Below are 18,023 nucleotides of genomic sequence, written 5' to 3' on the forward strand. Positions count from 1 at the left end.
GGCACTTGGCAACTATTTGTATGGTTATGCTGTCATGTGACCTGATTCATTACTTTTTGCCAATTTCTAGCCTTTTCATCTGCTTTCCAGCAAAATCTATCCATAGCAATGAATGGACTTGCTTTATGACCATAGTGTTCACTTTATGAGCATAGTATTCACTTTATGACCATCGTGTTGACTTAATGACCACCTTAAAATATTGTAAAATCAGGTTGGTATGTTGGTGTCTCGACTTTCAACTGTGATGATTTACAAGAGAATTTCTGGGCATTATTGCAGTCATAAGTCGAGGATAACCTATACTAATGGAGGAATGTATGATACTTTCAAGGAGATGTGAGATTGAAGTAATCTTTATGAACATTGGCAGTATTTTAAATAATACACATCTACTAGTCGGTTTTCTGAAAAAGTGCATTATTTCTTCATTCGAAATGTCTTTTAAAATGTTCTCATTGTGTGTGCAAAAAAAAAAAATGAGACAGAGTAGAAAAGAACATTTTGTGAAGTAGAAATGCCATTTAGCATAACCCAAGCAACATCATGGCTATTCAATGAAACAAATTAAATTATTTTTTATGGATTTAACATTTAGAGGTAATTCATTGAATATAGGGAGGGGGTTGGTTTTCCTTTCTTTAAGAATCAAGATTCTATCCTCATTACTGTAAAAATATGCTTAAAAGTATTTGTGGGCTGAGGCTGCAGCATATGCATACTGTAGGTATGGATATATATAAATTATTGTAATTTTTAAGGTAGATAAATGAAAGTCAGCTCTCTTTTTTTATACTAGTTTCAGAACAGACCTCCTAGTTATACTGGGTATCATTTAATACAGGAGTTTCAATGCGGCCCTTTTTACCAAAGGGGGGGGGGAGGAAGATGTGATACATCACATGACGACAATGTGAGTCCACAAGTTTGACACCCCTGACTTAATGTATCTCTTAGGATAAGCAATTTGGCTATTTGATATAGAACTATCATTTTTAGCAGCCAAAACCTCACTCTCATTGAAACTGGTGCAATTTTTCTCCTTTCTTAGAACTATGTTTTGTGAGTTCCTATTTGGATTTGACTATTTGAACAAGCATGAGAATAAAGTCAGTTTGGTGTAGTGGTTCAAGCTAGAAATTGGGATCATGTGAGCTCTAGTCCTGTCTTAGACATGAAACCAGCTTGGCCAGTCACTCTTGCTCAGCTCTAGAAAGAAGGCAATGGCAAACTACTTTCGAGATCTTGCCAACAAAACTGCAGGGACTAGTCCAGGCAGTCATTAGAAGTCAACAATAACACAAATATACTAAAACAAACACAATAAAAAAGGATCAGAAAATAGATTTTTTTTCCTGGATTTGAAGTGTTATTCATTGCAGAAAGAACTGATAAAAATAATGGCAAAAGATTAGCCAAGTCATCAGTTCTCAGAAGAAGAAGAGAAGATAACATTTATACTGTTGATTATAATGAACAATCATTTGTATGTTAGTCCATAAGAAGAAGATCCAAGAATCACAGCTAGGTAATACTTTTTAGTTGGATCAATCCACCTTTTGGAACATCAAGTCTCCCAAGCTTAGATTGGCTACAACCCTATTGACCTTTAGGACTTCCCTAGAGGCATGGTTGTGCCATCTGGCTTGGGAATCCCATAGAGGTTTGGAGCCTGCAAAAAAGATGTACTGTTCACACAGGTTGCTGACTGGCCTTCTCTCTCATTTTATGTTTCTGGTTAATTTGTTTTAATTGTTTTTTTATTTTGTTTTTGTTTGTTATGGTTTCAACTCGTGAGCTGCCCAAACTCATATATCTGAGATGGCTGTCTATATAAATTGAAGAAAATAAATAAATAAACAAACAAAAACGATCCAATGTAATACAGGAAATATGAATTCTTCAGAACTTTTAACAAGAAAAGAAATAAGGAAGGCAAAACTCAGTTGACTACAGCCATAGTCAACAATTCAAATTCTTCAGGCTGGACCATTTGTAAATAATTATAACTGACATATATTAATTGTGTAAGACTAAAGGAAATGGTTGTTCTTCCAGTTCTCAAAAGACAAAGTCTATTAGTTCCTCTTAGTCATCTTTACTTTGGCAAGGCACACAAGATGCTGGTTCAAATTTTGAAGGGTTTCTAAAGAAATTAGCACACTAATTCCATGTTATTTGGAGTACTCTTATGATGGTTTAGGTATTTGTGGATTACAGTCCAATCCACTTTGAATTATACTCCATAAACATTTTTACTGCAATGAAACTTGTAGTCATTCACATTGAAAGACCTCTTGGCATATGGTCAATCATGATATGTTTTTACTATGTAACAGCACCCTCTAGTGACCAAATCATTGCTTAATTTTATAGGTTACTTAAAAACATGCCTCTACATAAGAATCTTTTCTCAGGGAAGGTCTTCAGATTATTGCTGTAGTTTGGATAGATACATCACATGTAACAGTTGTGAAGGGCAACATTTTATGTGTCTAATTTGTCTACTCCCATTAAAACTGTAACATTTTGTTTGCAATATTCTGCAAGATCTGAGAAGTTCCTTTGAAGTAATCTTTTCTTTATATTTCAGACTAGAAGTATACAGGATTGCTTTTTAAATGTTTTAATCAATCAAACTGTTGCAATATTTAACTATATGTTGTGGAAAAGTTGGGCATCACAATGAAACTATTAGTCAAAATTTGACATGAAACAATAATTGGGAGTATAAATATTTCATAACAACACATGACTACCTGAAATACTGCCTGCTATATGACATATTCTAGGTGTGATATGATGTGATAATAGAGCAATTAAATATCATTGCAGTTGCCAATTTTAAAAAAAAAGATAACAGTAGGAGGCATCATGTTAAAACCCAGAAAGCTTTTGAGTTTGGCAAAAAGCTTTCTCAACTCTGGGCAAATTTTTCCTGAAATCTTGTCAAGGAAATTGCAGGGCTTAGTTCAGGAAGTTGCCCGGAGTCAGCAGTGATGAAGGTGGTATGGGGATTAATTTCCTATTACAGAAGCTGCCTATTTATAAGAAATGGGTCATTTTAAAATCTATGCATGTCAAATTAAATCTATTATAATAAACAGCATCAACAGATATGGACCAGCTTAAATCTGCATTCTAATCATGCATTAGCTATAGAAGCCAGATGGGTAATTTTAAGCTAGTCGTTCTGTCCAGTCATTCTGTCAACCTAGGGAGAAAGCAATGGCAAACCATCTCTGAAAATGTCATCAAGAAAATTGCACGCTTTCTCCATGTAATTTGCCAACATATCTAAAACTGTTCTTTTAATTTTAATTTGTTTCCTGGCAACTGTGGACCTATTTCAGGACATTGAAAGCCTCATGCATACTAATGGTCACATGTTCAAGTCACTTGCAATATGATTTGACAGTGGAGAATATTGTCATCAATCTTTTACCCTGCACAGATCACTCTTGGATTGCCTTTGAGGTAGTCCAGGTCAAGGAAATAACTCCACCAATTTGATTCCATCTTTACTGATATAGGCCCATGATGTCCAACCTATGGCACATGTGCTGGAAGTGGCATGCAGAGCCATCTCTCTGGGCACACCGGCCATCACCTTTTGCTCTTCTGGGTTCCAGATAGCCATCTGGTCTTCAAATGCTTGAGTACGCTGCGGGAAGCTGAGCTTCCGGTTGCCGGCACATGCATGCGTGCTGCCCAGCTGTTCTTCATGCACGCATGTGTGCCAGAAACAGGAAGACCAGGTGATCAGCATGCATATGCATGCTGGAAACCAGAAGCTCAGCTTCCCGATGTGTAGAGCCAGGGAACTGCTCTCCCATTTTCTGGTGCTCCCCTCCCCCTGCGCACGCAGTCCTGTTTCAGCACTAGTGCCAAAAAGGTTCGCCAACACTGATATAGGCTATAGTAAATAATCTTTAAAGTCTAGTTTCAGTGTTTGGGTTGAAGCCAGGTGCTGCCGGACCCATCACACTGTGCACAACTACTGTAGTGGCCAAAACCTTTTACACTGCTTTCTTTCACACTGAGGCAGTCATGGCTTCTCTCACAGCATGGCCAAGGCCTCCATTCATGTCCTTCCTGAGCCTCCATTTACATTCCATTCGAGACCTCTGCTCATTCCCCTCCCAAGGTCCTTCTTTCACATTGGCATAGCAGCTGAGGGAGAAAAAAATCACACTCATTAATTGTTAAGGCAAACAGGGGATGGGTCTATTTACACAATTGTAAAGGCTTAGGCACAGAACCACACCATTAGGGCCTCATGAGAGGGCAGGAATGTTGCAAAGGGTAGCTACTATGGCAGAAAAAGCTTCCTTTCTGGGCTCACCTAGAATTTCTTAGCTGATGGTTCCCAGAATATAATAGCGTGCCAGGCCAGGCCAGATCGGATGGATAAAAATGACCAGGAAGAGATGTTCATCGTTTATAGCTTGAAACCCAGTTCCAAGCTATAAACAATTTTAAAGGTGATAGCCAGCACATTGAATTGCACCTTGAAGCACACCAGTCACCATTGCAGTTCCAAAGCAGTGGTGTTACATCAGTGGTGGGTTTCAAAATTTTTTAGAACCTCTTCTGTAGGTGTGGCCTGCTTTGTGGGAGTGGCTTGCCGGCCATGTGACTGGATGGGCGTGGTCAACTTGTAAAATGTGGTGAAACTCACTTAACAACGCTCTTGCTTAGCAACCCAAATGTTGGCTCAGAAACTCTTGTATTTGAAGCACGCAAGTCTTAAAGCTGTCAAGTTAGAAGACCCTTGCACCCCTAACTCTTTAGAAAAAAAACCCCAGGAGTGTTCAAACTTGACAGCTTTAAGACTTGTGGACTTCAACTCCCAGAATTCCTCCTCTCGCTCTTCATCTTGATGATTTGCGTACGGGCAGGGGGAGGGAGCTGGAACCGGTTCTAACTGGCACTATAGATTTGTGGAACCTCTTCTATAGAAGAGGTTAGAACTGGCAGGAACCCACCCCTGTGTTATATGCACCAAGTAACCAACCCCACTTATCACCCAGGCTGCCTTATTCTGCACCAGCTTAAGTGCTTTTCCAGAGCAGCTCCAGGTGAAAAGCACTGCAGTAGTCCAGAAGGGAAAGTACACAGGCGTGACTGACAGTGAGCATGTCCTCCTGGTCCAATAAGATCCTCCCACAAACCTATTTGGTTCCCACATTGATAATATTCGAGAAGCGTTTAAAATCCTTTGAGACTAAACACATTTCTTTTGCTTTAATTTTCTGCTTTTTAGGATAAACTGTTCTGGAGTTAAGTGGCCTCTAGATCTCATATCTTACTACAATATGAATAAAATATCTACCAAACGGGGGGGAAAAATAAAGCTGAAATTAGAAGTAAAATATTTTTCACAAGTTATGGAACAAGATTTGGCAGATAGGTTTTGCTAAATGCTCTTTCTTTTTCATTGGCATCTAGCTGAAAATGCATGTGGACCACCTGCTAGAAGGGAACGTGAAGAACCTGTGGAAGAATTGAATGCAGAGTCATATGTACATAAACACATAATATCATATAAATGCCGCCCCGGATATGCTAAAGCTTGGCCTATTAGACTTGAATGTAATGATGGAGTCTGGAAACAATTACCACCTAATAAGAACTGCACAGGTAAGAAATAATGTTTTGCAAAAGTCAGTGAAGAAGGATACTGAAATGTTTAAGAAGTATTTTTTTACCCTTTCTGATTAGTATTTTTTGATTATAAGCTTTGTTGGTTTTGGCACTTAGTGATTACGTAGATAGATTTTTCTCCTGGACAATCTGTCCCCAACTTGTCTCAGGTTTCCAAAAGTGCATCACTGCTGTAATTGTGTCCATCCACTTTGCTTCCAGGGTTTGAGATGGATTCCTAACATTAGAACTACCATTAAAAAAGCACAACAAAAATGTTCTTTCTGCATCAACTCAAAAGTTCAGACTGCCCCAAAAGTTGTTGATGCAGTAATACAGAGGAATTACTGACTCTATCATTTGTACTTCTATAACTGTCTGTTTTGGTACAGCAACCAATCAGGAAAGGTACAGACTCTAATGAATAGTTGGGACTGCAGAAAAAACAATTACAACCAGCACTCCTTTCATAGAATATCTGTATATTGAGCAGATCAGAAGAAGGGCTGAGAAAATATCTACAAACCCCTCACATCTGGATATAATCTGTTTCAACACCTCCCCTCAGGATGTCACCCTAGGGCAGTGATGGCGAACCTTGTTTGGCTCGAGTGCCAAAAGCGGGGGGAGCGCAGGGGGGTCATGTGCAGGCGTGCCACACCCATAATGCTATGTGCAGGACCACAGCGTGCATGTGCGCATGACCAGCACTCCCCACCATTTTTGGCGTGCTTTTTTTCACCCTCCCCAGGCTTCAGAGGCTTTATAGGAACCTGGGGAGGGTGAAAACAGTCTCCCCCCACACCCGGAGGATCTCCGGAGGCTTCAGGAGCTTCCCTGAAACCTCCGGAGCGCAAAAAACTGGCCCTACGGGCAAACCAGAGCTTTGGGAATGGACTTGTGGTTTGCTTATAGGGTTGGCTTTAGCCCTCTGGAGCCTTCAGGGGCTCCGAAGGGCTAAAATTGGCCCTACGAGCAACTAGGAAATGACTTCCAATTTGCTCGTAGTGTCATTTTTTGCTCTCCAGAGCCTTCAGGGAAGTCTCCTGAGGGCTCCTGAATGCTCCGGAGGGCTAAAACCGGTCCTATGACCAAACCAGGAGTCCGTTCTCGAATGTCCGGTTTGCCCGTAGGGCTGGTTTTCATGCTCCGGAGGCTTTAGGGAAGCCTCAGGAGGGTGAAAAATGGCCTCAAAAAATGGCCGAAGTTAGCTGACAGGGCAAGCCTTGCGTGCCCTGACAAATGGCTACACGTGCCACCTGTGCCACGCGTGCCATAGATTCACCATCACAGCTCTAGGGCATGGCAAAATAATTAGACACAGGGACACTTTTCCCCTTCATGCCATCACTCTGCTGAACACCTTATTCTTACAGGGCTATCTTATCTCTAAGTATATTTACCCATATTGTATGGCTCTAGTATTATTATAATCCTTCTGTTCTTCTTTAATATTCCTTCTTATTGGTAGTATGATAATGATGATGATTACTCTGTTGCTTTTGCACAGAGCTTTTGCACCACAAATTCCTTGTGAATCCAATCACACTTGGCCAATAAAGAATTCTGCTCTGATCCGCTCCATTCTATTCTATTTCTATTCTATTCTATTCTCCCACTTTTTCCACTATTATGGACTTCATCAGAAAGATAGGTCATTGCATAATATGTTCAAAGTAGGATCCATCCAACTCACTAGAGCGGGGAGGCAAGGAATATTGCAGGTCCCAACCCCTAAGGAGGTTCACCTGGTAGGATTCAAAGAAGGGCTTTTTTCCATGATGACTCTCTCCCTTTGGAGAAGAAATTAGACAAGCTTCCACTTTGATACTCTTTCCCTGAACACTTGGCTTTGCCAGAGAGCCTGGGAAAACCAGAGTGGAATGACCCATCAAATGGCTAATTTGATTGTGTGTTGTTGCTGGAGTGGATGGGACTGTTATTGTTTTTTTTTAAAAAAAATTATTTTCTGTTCTGTGCTTTTATTGCTTGTAAGTCACCTAGGGTCACTGTGAGAAAGTTGGTGGCTGTTTTCCTTTGCATTCTGTTTTTAACTTGATACCGAGTACCATGAATTACATTTGTTATAACTAAAAATAGAAGTTGCCTTTCAGACTGAATGCCAGGAGAAACATATAACTCTTTCCATGAGTAAAAACTTTGAATTTGCCATGTAATTTCTTAATGAAAGGCATTTCATATGATTGTATGTCATTCAGAATATCAGAATGTACACACCAATAAGGTGAAGCAGGAGTGCAGGAATTCTGAAAATAGTAAGACCAGATTTAGTTCATAGTAACAGTGAGATAGGAAAGGTGAAATAGGCAAAGGGAGATTCAAGCTCTGGGCAGTCTAAGGGCTTCCCAAATGCTAATTTTCTTGTTATATTGCATTGTATTACATTGTATTTTAATTTTCAGGAAAATCTTGTGGCAGCCCTGGAGATTCTGATTATGCCAGTTTTGAACTTGTCAAAGGAGAAGATTTTACTTTTGGTGCCCGTGTTATTTATACGTGTCATGAAGGGTAATATTTTTATAATTGTTTTTCACCCTTCTAGTTATTAATTATATACAACCTGTGTATTAAGGAAAGCAAAAGCTCTGTCTCCCAAAATGGTAATGCATTTATATTGTATTTTAGTGTGGGAGTTTGTAACATATCCTTACAGAATCCTCTCTTGCCTGCATCTAGATCTTGATATGTGGCTAGTCTACAAGAGAAAAAGGAAGCCAAAAGAGGGATGATGGGTGGAAAAAACAGTTCATGACATTCACACACATACACACCCACCCATCAGTATGGTGTAGTGATAAAGATGTTGGCTTAGAAACTAAGAGACTCTGAATTCTAGGTTTCCCTTTGGATATGTTTGATACTTTGAGTCATATTTCAAAGGAAAGATAAACACGCACACACACACACGTGCACATGAACCAGAGGTGGGTTGCTCCCAGTTCGGCCCAGATCAGGCAAGGGTACCTGCGAGACCACCTACTGCCACCAATAGCCTCCCACCGTCCAGTACGATCCCACAGAGTTGGCCTCCTCAGGGTGCCGTCGGCCAGACAGTGTCGGCTGGTGACCCCCAGGGGGAGAGCCTTCTCTGTGGAATGAGCTTCCCCCGGAGCTTCGCATAATCCCTGACCTCCGGTCCTTCCGACGCACCCTAAAAAGTTGGCATTTCCAGCAAGCCGGCTGGGCCTGTTAATTTTATTTCATTTTTTAAATGTATTGTCCTATAAATTGGGTTTGTTTTTTTGGATATGTATTTAATTTCTTTTTAACTTTCGGGATGTGTGTTTTTTAATGTTGTATGCCGCCCTGAGTCCTTTGGGAGAAGGGCAGCATATAAATCCAATAAAACCTAAACCTAAACCTAGTAGTGGCGGCGGGAAGCTCTGCCCACCTGCTCAGACACTCTGCACATGCACGAGCACGCGCGAGCAAACCAGTAGTAAAAAATTTAGAAATTCACCACTGACATGAACATACATACACATATGTATCTATGCACACGTATACAGAAACTTTAAGATTGGGGCAATAAGAGAGTCTGATGTAATATAATCTATATCTCTTTTCTGGCCATCAAGAGGGTAGACACTGATTTAAGAAACATCTCAACATTAGCAGAAGTCCATCCTTTCCATCTTTAGATATTCAGTGAGATTCTATATCTATTCAAGTAGAGATGATGGACTTGTTCTTGTTAGGGAGTAAAAAGCTAACACCTAAATAAATACCTTACTGCTTACAACAAATAGCTTACATTTATATTCCCTAACTTGACTAGAGTATGATAGTGCTGTCTTCAATCCTGATAAACAAATTAATCTAATTCCACACATTCCTTTATTTTATATATGAAATCCTTATTTATTCAGATGCAGTTATTCTCAGGAAATATAATACTGAGTGTTTGATTCTCAAGTGTCATGGATGTTTTTAGCTGTAATCCTCCTGAAGTTCATTGGAACACTTCACTCTTGAAATCATAAAAGTGGAGGAGGCTCAGTGAAAAAATACTGGTTAAAATATTCATCTATATAACTTAACCACTATGAAGAAGAGTGCACCAGTTCTCTGAATAAATGGTTTCACTGTCAAACTTATTTGATGAAGTGTTTCTTTTCTCTTAAGATCGCTTTGCAATCTTTTCCATATTTTACCTTAAAAGCATTATTCTTTGTTTTGTCGATTGTTTCTGATGTATGGCAGTGTTATCCTTTTTCATAGACATGTTGGTTTTGTTGTATCGGATTGAGTGATCAGGCACTTTTTCATAAAGTTGTGCAGATATCTCTTTTAGTAGAAGATGGATAGATGTTCTGCTTTCTGTTTCTTGTGTTCTGCATTGTTGCAGAATATTTGCGCTCATCTGAATAATGTACATACAGTAGACAGCTCCTCTTATAGGAACACAATGTTATTATGCTCTTACATTTTATCTCTTATCTAACCCTTCATTAAATATTTGGCCACATGATGGCACTGCTATACAAGGGACAACTAATTGAAAGGTTCATTTATACTTTTTGAGCATTTATACTTTTCACTGCACTACACATGTACATGTTTGTATTTATCTGAGAAATCCAAACAAGATATTTAGTTTGGTTAAAACAGACTGCAATTTTAATACATTTTAGATTTATATAAGATATGCAATATTTTGTATTTTATAAAATATTGTAATTGTAATATGAATAACATATATCTTTTAGCTGCTGATTTTCATTTAATATACCTCTTACTACAAGAGGGAGCTCTAATATAGATAATTATTCCTGGGATTTTCATTACAAATCTTTAAAATACTTTATTATAGTGAGGTACTAGTACTGAGTTGTTGTTTTAAAAATATGTATCATTTTGTTCCAAGTGCCTCTGGAAACATGGGTTACAATATTTCCTTTATATGACCCTGTAGTCCCTATTCAGGTTAAAGTTTAGGCAACTAGGTGAACCTGAGTGTTTCCTAGCCAAATTCCCTTCCTGATGCCTACCCGGAATTCATAGCAGTTATTTTTTTCTTTGTGTCCTATGAGAAAACATCTGCCTCTACCTAGGATTGAACAAATAACCTACTGAGTTGGAGGCAAGCATGTTTACCACTAGGCCACCATGCTGCTCAATTCAAAGATACAATCATGTGATTGTATTCTTGCTATATTTATATGTACAATGTTGCTTTGTGCCCCCCTCTCTCTCCCTCCCTCCCTTCCCCTCTCTCTTTGTTTTTTTTAAAGTTTTTTTTAAAAAACTTGAATATCAAACACTGTTTTGGAAATGCAATATTGTATAACCAGAAGTGGTTTTGAATTTGTTGATAGTTTCAAAAGTTTTGGAAGGGAAAATGAATTTAAAAGTTGGGGAGAATGAGTTTTTCATTTTTCTTCTAACTCTGGGAATAAATATCAAACATGTTTCATCTTCTATATTTCCAAGAATGATCAGTAATCATTAGAATAATGCGTCTTCTCAGTATGTTCTAAATTATGATAAAATATGCTTTGATATATATAATCCCTTTGCAGTATTAGTGTGTTTAGTTCCCTATTTTTTTTTAAATTATTAGGTATAAGATGCTCAGCCAATTTAATTACCGTGATTGTCGAGCAAATGGATGGACCAATGAGGTTCCTCATTGTGAAAGTAAGTAGGTTCTTCAAAAACATTAATTGACTCCAATTCCCGCAAACTCCCGTGGTTATCAAGCAATATCATTTCTGGCTTTAGTTGTGAGTTTCAAAACCATTCAATTTCTCTTATTGATTCCCACTGAAATAAGCTCTTCACCTAAATTTTTGTAATCAAATGTTTTTAATAATTTATACTACTATCTGTTTCTTCTAAACAAGAGTTACATATTGTTTCAATTTTTTCAAATAATGAAATAAATTTGTTTTTTGAGGTGGGAAAGTTTGCTTCATTATATTTCATGTTAGGCATTTAAAGTCTATATGCCAAAACTTAGAAAAAGTCAATACTTGTAGTCTTAATGTGGTTCCTGTTCCTTAGTTTCTTGTTGTGTCTGTTGCATAGTTTCTTCTGTCACCTCCTTGCCTGTTGTCCATGTCTTCTTTAAATGTTTCTAGCAAATCTTATCATATTAAAACTGAGTTAGTCAAAACCTCTTGTAGGAGATGATTGGGCTGAGCCCAAGGGAGGGGTAAAAGACATCATAAGTCATGAGATCCTGCACGCCAGAGGTGGCTTGCTCCTGGCTTGGCACATACCAGGTGAACCAGCAGTGGTAGTGGTGAGAGGCTCTGCCCACCCGCCTAGACGCTTCTGCGCAGAAGCGTCACATGCACATGTGCGAATCAGTAGTAAACAAAATGGAAACCCACCACTGCTGCACATACTTTAAAAATCTAAGTCCAACCCACCTTGAATGCCTCTCTTATCTCCTGCACATTTCTCTTAACAGTCAGTTGGCCAGATTCTTGTAGAGACCTTAAACTTGCAATAAATCTTTATATTCATTTGAGCTGCCTCATCTCCTGATTTCTCGGGCACTTAATACCTCTACTATTTAAAATTAAAAATATCTCCCTCCAATTTGTCTCAACAGTATACCTTTTTATGTTCAGCTTTTCAGTCAAAAATATCCCCACCCCCCCCTTAGGTAGTATTCTGATTGGAACTTCTTTATGTACATCTGTGTTGATTCTCAACCTGGTATTAAAATGTTTCTGAAGAGCTTAAGCTCTGTCTTCCTCCTAACAAAGTACACAAGAATATCCCTGATGCATTTCTTAACTTTGCCTAATGCATGCTGATCCCGTATACATTATCTGTCGCTGCCTGCATATCATCTCCATCCCATTACAGAAATTTTGAACATATTGAACAACCTACTCTTTATCTTCACTGGGGTCCTTTGAAACCACTCTGAATCTCAGAGATAATTCTTTTTCTTCTTTCATTCCAATAGTGCCAAGATTGTGTAAATCTTTTTTCCACATCTTTCTGTTTATTTTGTATTTTTAAAATTTTGTTTCACCTCTCCAGTCAACTGTCCTAGAGATTCTTCAAGATGCATTTAATCTCTTCTTCCACTTCCTCCTTCATATTTACAAATCTTTCTTCCAATCTCCCTTAAAATGTAGTCATGTCTCTTTCAACAGATTCAGATACATTCTTTCCCAACTCTTCAATTTTTTAAAAATCTTTGGAGTGATCATCTTTTTCTTGGGTGCTCTAACAATCCTCTCCTTCCTTTTCCAAGTTTGTGATTTTCACGTAGTATCCATTTCATTTATTTGCAATTCAGAAAGAGAAAATGAGCCAGGTACAAAAGTAAAAGGGAGTTTCTCTCTTCTCTCCTTCCATTTGCCTTTTCTGTATTACCTTAAGCTTTGGTCCCTTCTGACACTCTGGCGTTCTAAACATGTTCTGTTTTAAAATTCCTTTAGCTCATTATTTTGAAAAGTCTACCAATTGTTTCTTCACTAAAACTCTGAACAATCTATATTCCCACTAAGATGCATATTTATTAACTAATTTAAAAAACACTGTGTAAAAGTAATATTTCAAACTTCACTGTCCTTTTTGTTCATTTAAAACTTATTTAGAGCAAACTTCCATCAAGTTTTTTGCCGTTGATTTTAAATTTTTAAAATTGTTATTTTATTTTTATTTTTAATCCATAATGAAGTTTCACACTCACCAAGTTGTTAATTGTTCTGCTATTTCCAAAAACATTTTTCTCTTTAATTTTTTTTGAATACAAATGTGTTTTAAGAAAGTGAGGTTTTAAGCAAACCCAATGTCCTTACAGGCTCCAATGTGGATCTGAGCTCTTTGACTTTCCTGAGTCTTCCGGCCACTCAGATTTACAAATCAGCTGTAAGGACCTTAATGTCCAGCAGTTTCCTCACATGGAAGAGCCTTCCGGAGCACAGTGAGCAGTCCCTTGGTCTTTCCTTATTCAAGGAGGCTCTGGCGACTCAGGCTTGTCATCCAACTTTCAGTCCTCATCACAATATTATCCCCACTCCTCCAGAGACATCCTAATCTACTATTGTTATCACTTGGAAGTCACATGCATTCTTAAATTGTAAATTGTACAGAGATAGGTCTGCTTATATTCTATCCTTAAAACATAAATTTATATATGAACTTTCATCTAGAAGATTCAGAATCCTTCATCACTTGTGCAACAGCCACTTTCTGGGTTACCACAATTAAAATAAGCGTAAATGGTTATAGATATAACCTCTTATCTTTTATTCATTACTTCAGATTTAATAAATTACTCATCTTGTTTTAGACTATAAATAATCACAACACATAGACAGATATTTAAAAATTAAAATGTGGTATGTTACATTTTTATTTCTCTTTATTTTTGTTTCGCTAATATTTGTCTCATCTGTTTGATTTTTTACTTTTGCATAGTATTTTTTTTTTCAAATTTTAGTGGTTATTGACAAAACAAACAATACTACCCTTTGGTTCATTTACCATGATTTGGAAATTAACGTCAGTTAATTTTTTTTTTTAGTGAAATCTCATTTTTGGATCCTTTTCAATTTGCAATTCAAGATCTTCTAAAAGTAACATTACCAGCTAGATATTTTAAAGCCTGCATAGCATGGCTCAAGTCTACATGAGAACCCATCTCACCCTAATGGGACTGGCCCACCCCCATGTCAGCAGAGAGGGAATACTGATGATTCCATCAGTTAAAGAATTGGCCCTCTTCCTCTGGAACATCTTACCCCCTGCGGTGAAATTGACTCCCACCCTCATGGGGAGAGCATTAAGACCTGGCTCTCCCACACGGCTTCTGCACCCAATGGAGGAGCATCATACTGGAGGTGTGTCTGGGTCCTCCCCTCCCACTGTGACTGGCTCCCTTTGCCATCTTGCCATCTTTTCTCCTTGAATTTATCTATTAATGTTTTTATTTGTTGTGTTTTATAGTGGATGATTTTAATGTTTTCCAATGTTTTTATGTTGTAAGCCACCCAGAGTCATTGGATATGATATGTCAAATAAATATTATAAATAAATAAATTTCTCATTCTGTACTTGTCTTTTAATTTTTATATCCTAAGTGAAGAAATTTGTGTTTGTGTCTGTTAAAGTTCATTATGTTGCTTTCATACCATCCCATCTAAATAATTTTAATATTATTTTTGTATTAATTATTCCATCTAATTGTTCTTTCATGTTTACATTTGGTGAGAATTACCTCATCTTATCCAAACCATTAAACTACTGAATAGCAAAAGACAGTTATGGCATCTCACCCCTTTATCTCCAATTTTTAGTCCTCTATTTATTTATTTATTATGTCATTCAGCCCACATCTAATTAGCTTACACAGATATCCACTTGGTGAAAGTATACAGAGTATATACAAAATGTATATACTGTATATACAAATTATACAGAGAATATTTTCAAAATTTGAAACCACAAAAAGCTTGATAATTTTTGCCTTAACTAATCTTTGTGTGCATTGTTCTTTAAGGTGCCTCAGTATTAGCTTTGGGTATATGAGTGAGAAATTATTTCTTTGCTTATGTCTTTATTGGTTAAGTATATTTTACATAAACATTGTTACAATTTCTGCAATAATGTAATGCACTTCATGGTAATCTATTTTCCATTATTTGCTCAATTACCCAATGTGATAGACTAAAAGATTTCTATGCTGATTGAGAATATGTCCACTTACCTATTTTTAATAGATTTGTATTTTTTAATGTTCACAGCAAGATCATTGGTAAAATGACTTTGTTTTTGTTTCATTAAAAAAAAAACATTACATTTGCCATTTTGCTGGAAACTATAGTGTGCAGATCACTAGATTTATGGTTGGTGATGTGTTTCATTTCATTCCTTGTTCCTTTTTTCTAACTCTGAAACATTTCTTAATTAGCTTTATATCACAACATTACTTTATTTGCAGTCAACAAATGTCCTCCAATAGCAACACGAAGCAATATGAAGATTATTCAGGGTGCAAAATATCAAATGAATGAAGATTTTTTATCTGGTGATCTAGTGATATTTGGATGTATTGGAAACCTCAAAATAAAAGGATCTAATAAAATTACTTGTACAGCTAATGGCACTTGGAGTGCAACTGTTCCAGAATGTATAGGTGAGTGAGGGGAAGTTAAGTGAAGTCTGAGTTGGAGTGATTATTACACTCCTTTGTCATGGTTGGATCACTCTTTGATTGGCTTAGAGTTCTATGGGCTGCTCCCCACTACAGAAAGATTGGGCCTATTTGGTCTGCCTCGGACAACTGATAAACCCCTATTGGTTCTAGATGGAACTTTCTAAGTGAAATGGGAGATCTAGAGTACCACTGGAGGACAACAAAAAGTGAAGCCAAGTGAGTGTGAGTTAGAGCTATTACTAAGACCTATCCAGTGGTGGGATTCAATTTTTTTTTTACTACCGGTTTTGTGGGCATGGCTTGGTGGGCGTGAAATAGCTTGGTGGGTATGGTGGGCATGGCAGGGGAAGGATACTGTAAAATCTCCATTCCCTCCCCACTCCAGGGGAAGGTTGCTGCAAAATCCCCATTCCCTCCTGATCAGCTGTGACTTGAGAGGCCAAGAATAGATGGGGGCAGGATCAGTCAGAGGTGGTATTTACCAGTTGTCCGAACAACTCAAAATTTCCGCTACCAGTTCTCCAGAACTCGTCAGAAACTGCTGAATACCACCTCTGGACCTTTCTCATGGTAATAGGAACAGTGAAGTATCCATAGTATTCTGTCCTTATTGCACCTACCATATTTTACCGTATAATACACACCAGAATATAGGATGCACCAAGATTTTGAAGGGGCAAATTTTTAAAAAAGGTTTTTGCACTTTGCAGACTTCCCAAAAATGGCCTTTTTTTTTTCAAAAAAGGGCATGAATAGCCTTTAGGAGGTTTATAGAATGCTCCAGGGGGCTGGGGGTTGTGGTGTCAAAATTGAGCAAACAACAGCCCATTTTTCGCTCATTTCTGCCCTCACCAGCCCCCAGGAGCACTCAGAAAGCCTCCTAAAGACTATGCACAGCCATTTGGTGAAGGGGAGGGGTTTCGGGAGGCAAACCCAGGTTTTCCTAAGGATTGCGAGGAATATGCTAGGCATATATTGGATAAATTATTTGGATTTACTCTACATTCTAATCTTGAGAGAAGCCCCATGGAACTAATTGAAACTTGGTCTAGTTTCATTGTGTGGGAGAAGTTTAAATCCTGACCATTAGCTTGGCCCTCAGTATAATACATCCATGTCCCTCCTGGGAGGCTAAGGCCTCCTGTCAGGTGAGATGTGGTTGGGTTCTGGCAGTAGTAAATTCTTACTTGGGAAAGAAGATGGTCCTTCCTTCACTTAATGAGCCAGCAGTGTACTCTTTCCTCAAGAAGCCACTACTAGTTGGACAAATTATTTGGATTTACTCTACATTCTAATCTTGAGAGAATATCGCAACCTACCCTTTCTGGGAAAGGTTATTAAGAACAAATAATTGCTTCAGAGAAATGTGGAGGAAGTTCTGGACTTTTTCAGTTGGATTTTAGACCTGAATACAGAATTAAAATGGAATTGATCATACCTGTGGTGAGAATAGGATGCATCCATCTTTTCTCGCTTTTGTATTTTAGTGCCGTTTAATCAGGGTAACCTTCTGGGCTGGCTTCCGGGATTGGATTGGGTAGCACTGTCTTGCACTAGTTCTTCTCCTTCCTCAGGGACAGTCTTAGTCAGCATTCATGGAAGGAGACATCTAGCCCACAGAAGGAGACGTCTAGCCCACAGATCCTGCTTTGCAGGTTGCGTCAGTGCTCAGCCCCCTCCCCACTTCTGTTTAATATTAACATGAAGACACTGGTTGAGGCTGAAGGCATTTCATTTGATTGTGAAATAGTAGATTTATTATTGTTCATCCCAGTGAGTATGAAAAAGGTCACTTTTTCAACCCGTTCGTAACTGAATCCTATTACGATGAAAAATGAGATTAAAATTACAAAGATATCACTTTATTCTTTAATTTTTTAATAATACAGCATACTGTATATTTAATTCAAGTGAATAAAGAGGCTATTAATTAAAAAAAACCTTTTGTTTGTATTTTATGGTAGAAATAACTTGTGAGCCACAGTTTATTGAAAATGGAAACATATTATTTCCAAAGCTCACTTATAAGGAAGGTGAGAGGATACGATTCTCCTGTAATGAAGGATACACATATGTTGACAGACCAGACGCTTTATGTACTGAGAATGGATGGGGTACAAGGCTTCAATGTAAAGGTCTGTATATGTTTCTAATGGTCATGGTTGTTTTGAAATCTTATACACATTTTTTTCTTCTGGCTATGCATGTCCAGAATTGCAGTTCCAAT

General features: G+C 37.9%; 2 protein-coding genes across 4 annotated transcripts in view; one reads left to right on the top strand and one right to left on the bottom strand.

Annotated features, from left to right (window-relative positions):
* LOC309388775 (complement factor H-like) overlaps positions 1-18,023 on the bottom strand; it is a 499,219-nt gene that overhangs the window by 172,449 nt on the left and 308,747 nt on the right. The gene's annotated exons all lie outside the window — the stretch shown is intronic.
* CFH (complement factor H) overlaps positions 1-18,023 on the top strand; it is a 73,719-nt gene that overhangs the window by 4,963 nt on the left and 50,733 nt on the right. For 2 of the 3 annotated variants that reach the window (XM_081946384.1, XM_081946385.1), the window contains exons 2-6: positions 5,452-5,643; positions 8,070-8,175; positions 11,231-11,307; positions 15,581-15,775; positions 17,761-17,931. In XM_081946384.1, the coding sequence (XP_081802510.1) occupies positions 5,452-5,643; positions 8,070-8,175; positions 11,231-11,307; positions 15,581-15,775; positions 17,761-17,931 (741 nt within the window). The remainder of the gene's footprint in view (positions 1-5,451; positions 5,644-8,069; positions 8,176-11,230; positions 11,308-15,580; positions 15,776-17,760; positions 17,932-18,023) is intronic. The other variant, XM_081946386.1, reaches the window with a different exon arrangement.

This window comes from Natrix helvetica, assembly GCF_964273705.1.
Source record: "Natrix helvetica genome assembly, chromosome: 3".
In the NCBI taxonomy this organism is placed as follows: Eukaryota; Metazoa; Chordata; class Lepidosauria; order Squamata; family Natricidae; genus Natrix; species Natrix helvetica.